At 54.6% G+C, this 7,435-nt stretch overlaps 1 protein-coding gene across 4 annotated transcripts in view; it reads left to right on the forward strand.

The window, feature by feature from the left end:
• The window catches only part of TMPRSS2 (transmembrane serine protease 2), a 31,336-nt gene extending 25,345 nt beyond the window's left edge, over positions 1 to 5,991 (forward strand). For all 4 annotated transcript variants that reach the window (XM_081138675.1, XM_081138674.1, XM_081138676.1 and 1 more), the window contains 5 exons: positions 325 to 500; positions 1,782 to 1,877; positions 2,405 to 2,547; positions 3,039 to 3,191; positions 4,520 to 5,991. In XM_081138675.1, the coding sequence (XP_080994801.1) occupies positions 325 to 500; positions 1,782 to 1,877; positions 2,405 to 2,547; positions 3,039 to 3,191; positions 4,520 to 4,531 (580 nt within the window). In that variant the 3' untranslated portion in view covers positions 4,532 to 5,991. The remainder of the gene's footprint in view (positions 1 to 324; positions 501 to 1,781; positions 1,878 to 2,404; positions 2,548 to 3,038; positions 3,192 to 4,519) is intronic.
• Positions 5,992 to 7,435: the final 1,444 nt, after the last annotated feature.

The raw sequence follows: 7,435 nt of genomic DNA on the forward strand, positions 1-7,435 counted from the left end.
CAGAAATGAGGTTTAAAAACTCAGAGAGGCATTTAGGTCCAAGGAAAAATGTTCTTGGAATTGCGAGGGTTTGTGGGCCGCCGCCGCCAACGCTCGGGGGGCACAGGCCGCACTGGGAGGTGAGCAGGGGCCGGAAGAGGGGCGGCGCCCGGGAGGCCGTGCGGGGTGGGGCCGGGAGAGCCTGAGCCCGCTCGCCGGTCTCGCTGGCTTCGGCGGGTCCCGTCACCCCTGGGTTCCTTGGCTGCATCGTGACTTTTGGTCACCGAATGAGGGCTCCACGTGTGTGGTTGTGAGATGCTGAGGGGTGTCATCTTTGTCTTCCAGACCCCTGAACAATCCGCGGTACTGGACGGCCTTTGCAGGAATTTTGAGACAGTCTGTCATGTTCTTTGGAAAAGGGTACCGAGTGGAAAAGGTGATTTCTCATCCCCATTATGATTCCAAGTCCAAGAACAATGACATCGCTCTCATGAAGCTACAGACACCTCTGACTTTTAACGGTGCGGACCTTTTTTGTGGGGCTCGGGGCGTGGGAACAGTTTTGACCAAATCTGAAGGAGAGGTTATTGGAAATAAAACTGGTGCTGTGGTAGATGGAAGGAAGACTCTGCGTGGAGTCGGGGTGGTGTGCGGACAGTTGGCTGGTAGAAGCGTGCTCAGTAGAAGCCAGATCACCGGAACATGTGCCCATGCGCACTGAGGGAAGCGGGGACCACCGTGCTTTCCTCCACGTAGGGCGGTAATTTAACCAAAACGTGAGAGTCTAGAAAAGGGTTCCAGCCTCAGCACTGTTGACACCTGGGGCTGCCTGAGTCTTGGTGGGGGCTGTCCTGTATACTGCAGGGTGTTTAGCAGCATCCCTGGCGCCTGTTCACTAAATGCCAGGAGCTACCCTCAGTGTGACAAGCGGAGATGTCTCCAGATGTTGTCAGATGTTCCTTGGGGGCAGAATCACCTCCAGTTGAGGCCAGCTGGTCTCTAACTTGTAAAGATTCTTTATTCTTTCACATAAATTCTGGAAATAAAATATTTTAAAATAATAACAACTTAAAGTGATTAAAACAAACAAACATGCTTTCCCTTAGCTTCTTATTTGGGCCCCCTCCTAGTCCACCCAAGGGTCCAGAATGCTCTAGCCCCACCTGAGTGCAGAAGCAGCCAACTTCCCCCCGAGGTGTTTGCATTTAAGTCAGGAAACACGTAGCCGGAGAAAACCAATCTGTCACGAGTCTGCCTTTCTTACCCTATGTCCCTTGGAGACATTGTGTATTTTTCATTTCTATTTCTTGAAGATCTAAGTTTGAAGAAAAGTTAATTTTGTGTGTGTGTTTTTAAAATACGTTTTTATTGATTTTAGAGAGAAAGGAAGGGAGAGGGAGAGAGAGAACCAGCAATTGCCTGCCTCCTGCACACCCCCTACTGGGGATCAAGCCCACAACCTGGGCATGTGCCCAGATCAGGAATTGAACCATGGCGACCTCTCAGTGCATGGGCCAACGCTCAACCAACTGAGCCACGCTGGCCAGGGCAGTTTTGTGTGTTTTGAAACAGAACTAGCAAATCATTCCATTTATAAGTCGCATTATACCCAGAAGCAAGCGTCTTGCCTGCTGGAAGGAGGGCTCTGGCAGGGCAGAGGGTGGGAATGCCGGGACCTGTCGGAACCTGGATTTTCCCTGGGCAGATGGCCCAGCACCACACACATGGGGCAGGTCTGCAAGAGGACCCCTGCCTTCGGGTAGACCAGACTCGCTCACGGTGTTTTTTTCTTCTTGGAACAGACAAAGTGAAACCTGTGTGTCTGCCCAACCCAGGCATGAGGCTGGAGCCTAAACAGCCCTGCTGGATTTCCGGGTGGGGGGCCACCTACGAGAAAGGTGAGGCTGCTGGGCAGGCGCATCTGCAGGTCCCACGAACACAGCCCTGGGTTTGGAAGTGGGAGGCCCAGGTTTCGATCCTGGTTCTGCTCCTGAGTGATCGGGTGGCTTTGGGCAGCTCACGCAGTCTTTGTGCCTCAGTCTGACAAGGGAGACAGTGTCCAGAGGAGGGTGTGGGATGAAGAAAGGCCTGCTTGTTTACGGTGGGAAACAGGAGCTCCTGGCGGGCTGGGGATGGTCCAGTAAAGAGGGAGCCGTGAATGAGGCATGTTGATCTGACAGAGCCAAGTCACTAAGGACAGAGGATGATTCTGGAACATGGGTGGAGTTCCGTAGCTCCAGGGGCAGGAAGTCTTCTCCCTGAAACCAAAACCTAGGCGCAGACCCGCCAGCTACAAGGATGACCCAGTTCCCCAGGAGATGGCAGGAGGGAGGGGTGGAGCCAGGGCCACTTATCTAGTGTCTGAAGTGGCCCATCCCGGGAGGAGCCGCTGCCTGGACTGATTGTGTGCTGACATGTGTCTCAGGGAAGACGTCGGACGTGCTGAACGCGGCGATGGTGCCCCTCATCGAGCCCGCGCAGTGCAACAGCAGATTCGTCTACAACCACCTCATCACACCCGCCATGATCTGCGCCGGGTACCTGGGAGGGAGCGTCGATTCCTGCCAGGTGACTGCAACTTCGTGCTCAGCCTTTGGGCCTTGCCTACCCCAGTGAGCCAGTGAGCCCCCTTCCCGCCCTTAAGAAAGAAGGTTCTGGGGCAGCTGTGGGACACGACGGTGGCTGACGGTCATGGAGTGGAAGGTTTTGTACCATCGGCGGTACCCACGTGCCGCGGCTTCCTCCAGACGGATTTTATATTGTCTGAGTGTCCGTAGAACAGAAATAAGTATTCGACTATTTTAAACACGGACACCAATTGATTTAGTAACTCTTAGCCGATAAAGACTAAAATTCATTGCTGGTACGGTCTTTTGGGGGATTATAATACTGTTACCTTCTTGGAGAAGATAGGACACCCACACACCCACTTGGAAGTCCCACTGAGACCCTCACCCGACCCCCACCCGACCCCCACCCGACCCCCACCCTCTGTGCAAGGTCAGTGGTGCACCCAGCTGTGGTTTGATTTTTGCTCTGTTATGTGCTGTGTACCCTAGGGTGACAGTGGTGGTCCTCTGGTCACTTTGAAGAGCAGCGTCTGGTGGCTGATTGGGGACACGAGCTGGGGGTCTGGCTGCGCCAAGGCTAACCGGCCAGGAGTGTACGGGAATGTGACAGTGTTTACAGACTGGATCCACCGACAGATGAAGGTGATTTCCCAGCCTCCCGGCTGAGAGCTCGGACTCGTGTCAAAGCCCAGGTGTCTCTGAGCTGTGGTCCCGCCGCAGGGAGCTGGCCGCTGCCCACCCATTAGCGTAATGCAGACCATGCCTCTCTTGACCATGGTTTGCATCCAGCATCACCCCCTGTCCCCAGTGTCTCCCTGTCACTACTGGGGGGCCTCACTTGCATGCTGCTCAGGGGCCTTGGAGGAAACAGTCAGGCTCAGCGAAGCGGGGCTAACTTTACGCAAGCCTGGCCCAGCTGGCTACACCCAGACCTCATCGAATCCAAATTCTGGTGATGGGCATAGGGACACAAATTAGCCGGTCGAGCCATGACTGTGCCCTGTCCTTTTCTGGGCTATTGAGTGCACCCTGGGCAGGTCCCAAAGTTCAGGGGTAGGAGGGCAGCTGGAGTGCTCTGGTATAGATGTAGGTTGTGAAGATGGGAGATCCCAGGGGCTTCCTGCAATCCCTCTGGGACTCCTGGCCTGAGCATGCCACTCAGCAGAGACCTCTTCTCAGTGCTGCCCAGATCCTGGGCAAGAACCAGATCCCTCTTCCCCCCGGGGGCCTCAGGACTGGCAGTCTCACAGATTCCTGCGTCTGCTAGGGCTGGGCTGTTGGCCAAAGAAAAATTTCTACTTTTTGTCTTCCCAAGTCTCCAGTCTAGGGAGGGAGAGGCAGGACCCATGGGCATTGACTGATGTGGCCTGCAAATAAAACCATGGGACCTAATGCCTTCTAGTGGCCACGGGGGCTGGCCAGTCCACACCTGGCAAAGGGCTGAGTGCTGAAAACAGACATCCCAGATGTCCTGCTGGGGACTGCATGGTGGAGGGAAGCTGGCGGGCTAGGCCAAGGGGTGGACTTTCTGTCCAGTTTGTGAGAGAGCAAGCCGCACACAGTGAGTTCAGGGCATGGCCGCTGGCTCAGCACCACCAGAGCATCCAGTGAAGGGCTGGGTGGCAGAAGAGACCATGGGCAAAGAGTCAGGCACACTGAGGTCTTTCAGTGGCTGTGCCAGGCTTGATTCCCCGGCCAAGGCCTGTGTCCCAGCCCTGCTAAGTGGCTCGCTTCCCCTCCCAGCTCCCTTCTCCCTCCCAGCCTGTGCATGTGGGGTCCTCAGCCCAGCTGCCTTCCCTCCATCGACAGGCTGACTCCTAGACCTTCACACAGTAGGAAAATCCTGTCCCTCTGTCCTCGTAAGCTTGCTCATTGGTGTATAGGGGCCTTGCCAATCTAGGGGAAAAACATAAGTTTCTACCTTTGTTTATCGTAGTGAAATAACATAATTTCTTTTCCTTTTGGAACAGGCAAACAGCTAACCTGTCCGGCCTTGTCCTTGACGCCATTCAACAAGAAAGTGAAGGGGCTGATTTTTACTTCCCTGTGCATAATGTATTTTTAGAAATGATTCAGAGGTCCTGTCATTTTTATTAAATAGTGAACTTGTCTGTCTTTGGCACTCTCCACAGTTCTGTGCAGGCCACGGTGGCTCCTCCCCGGGCCCAGCCAGCTCCGGCCAAGCTGGTTGTGGGTGCCTAGGGCCAACACAGGGCAGAGGGATGGAGTCTGCCCGCTGGCATCTTCCTTCTGAGCCCACCCAGGGCATGCCCATGGGGCTAGTGACCTCTCAGCTGCTGGATGGCTTGAGATGGAAAGGGAGAAAGCCCGGTGGGATGTGCAGGGGCCACCCTCCGGGGCCACTGCTAGGGAAGGCCACTTGGGGTAGCCCCAGGGCCTGTCTCCCCACAAGAGTTTCCATGGATCGTTTTAAACTGACTTCTTAGCAGCCCCGGATGGTGGCTGGAAATAAAGGGACGCTCCCTTCATGGGCGATGACTTGATAGTCACTTGAAAGGCCATAGAAACCTTTTTTTCTTCTTGTGGGTGAGAGTGTAGACGGAGCCCTTGGAGCAAGGGCAGCCATTGCAGCTTGGCGGGTGCCACCGCACGCTGAGCGGGGCTCCGCCCAGGGAGACCAACCTTTGCCCTGCCCTCCTCCCTGGCCCCCCTCCCAGCCTCCCTGGAGATGTGCACACCACATGGTCCTCACAGCGGGGCCATGCGTGCCCCCACGGCGAGCCCCTGTGGCCTGCTAATCAGAGGAAATTGAGGTTACCTGGGGAATCAGGGATGTGTGATTCAGCGCTGTTTGCATGCACCGTTTCCACGTGTTACTACCTCAGTGCTCATGGAATTGTGGCTGTGATGCCTCAAAGTCGTTGCTCCATTTCCTTCTCTGAAACTGTTGTCCTCGCCAAGGATGAGCAGTGGCCAATGTGAGCTGCTTTGACCAGTGACTGGCTCCCAATTTCACCTTCTGTAAATGAGTTTGCTGAAGAACGGCACCCCTCTTGGTGCATTTTGGACTCCGTGTGGCCCCTTCCAGCCCCCTAGGTGTGCCCTGGAGGGAAGGCCATGCTGGATCTGCCGTGACTGCTTCCCCCGAGTGTCTGCCTCCTGTCCGGCACACTGGTTTCCAAGAATGAGATGATCCTGCTGCCAGGACTTAACCTTGGAGTGGAAGGTAGCTCAACCCAGTCCTCAGGGTGCCCCACTCCATGGCGTCCGTGGCAGCAGCGTCCAGAGCCTTCCAGACACAGCACTGAGGCGCCTGCTCCCCAAGCCAGGTTTGAACCAGCTCATCCTGGGGAGAACATGCTCCTCCTCCTGTGCTTCTTTCTATTTATGTGGCCCCGGTTTGTCTTGTTTTGTATCTTTTTTTAAGCTATAAAATTAAATTGTGAAATGTACAAATAAATTATACTTTTTTTCCAAATATTTATCGTCTTTGGAGTCCTGTTCCGCCTCAGCTGAGGGTGTGCATGCATGGCTTTTTTGCCGTGTTCACAAGTGCTGCTGGTATTGAATTGAAGTTTCAGCGGGTAGGCACATTCCCAGATAAAGGACCACCAATGATGATTGGGCGTATGCCTAAAAATGTCCACGTGGGCAGCTGACCATCTTTTTTGTTATATATATATATTTTTTTCTATCCTCGATATTTTTTCCATTACTTTTCAGAGAGAGTGGAAAGGGAGGAGAGAGAGAGAAACATCGATGTGAGAGAGAGACATCGATTGGTTGCCTCCTGCACGAGGCAGGGATCGAGCCTGCAACCTAGGTACGCATCTTTAGTTGCAGTTGAACCCGGGACCCCTCAGTCCGTAGGCAGACACTCTAACCACTGAGCCAAACCGGCCAGGGCCGTTACATTTTTGGGTTTTTTAATTCTCACTCAAGGATATACATTTTTTATTTTTTTCCATTGCTTTTCAGAGCGTGGGAGAGAGAGAGACATTGATATGGGAGAGACACGCCTGTTGGTTGCCTCTGGCGCGCACCCCAACCAGGTCGGGCATAGAGCCTGCAACTAAGCCACATGCCCTTGGCCGGCATCGAACCCGGGACCCTTCGGGCTGAAGCTCTAACCCCTGAGCCAAACCAGCCAGGGCATGATCTCATTTTAAATGAATTAGCTCCATACATAGTGGTGTTTGAGCCATCACTTTGCTGTGACTAAGGAGCCTGACCTTACCCTTTTCTCTGGAAGGGGAATAAGGTGGGATCTGACTGACGGAAGCCAAGCCATTCCCCTGGCTCCCCCTTCGCGCTTTCACTGCTACAGTCCAAGGACTTGCCGCTCGAATTGGAGTCCTTTCCTCCCAAACACACAGGGATCCTTGGGGAACTTTTCCAGCCCGCTGGTGATTTTTGTCTCGGCTTTCGCTTGGGAAGGACTGTGCCCAGCACCTCCCAGGCCTCTTTCCCTCCCACAGCATTTATCAAGCACCTGCTGCGCCAGCGTGTGCGTTCGGGAAAAGGAAAGCTTTTGGTCGGCTCAGTTCTCTCCAGCCCCTCACCTCCCAAACCCAGCCCTGGCCTGTGGGCCAACTGAGCCCCAGCGTACCTGGAGTGAGGGCGTGAGTAGGCATCAGTGATATTTGAGCATATCCTGCCTGGGGATGTCCCTCATGGGTGTAGGGCAGGGGCTGGGGACAACGGGCAATTCAGCCCCTTGCCTGAACCCTGCTACCCTCCAAAGGAATCCCCCCAAATGGTGTCCAGGACTATTTCTTCCTGTGTCCTGAACACCTGGGAGGAGGGATGGTGCGCTCCCCCCTCCACCGCACTGTGGATGGCTGGCATATGGGCCTGGGAGATCCCAGGACACCTGCTCTTTTTGGCCAAAAGGAAAGAGGTTGTGAGCACCTCTGAGTCCCCAT

This window comes from Miniopterus schreibersii (assembly GCF_964146895.1).
Source record: "Miniopterus schreibersii genome assembly, chromosome: 5".
NCBI lineage: Eukaryota > Metazoa > Chordata > Mammalia > Chiroptera > Miniopteridae > Miniopterus > Miniopterus schreibersii.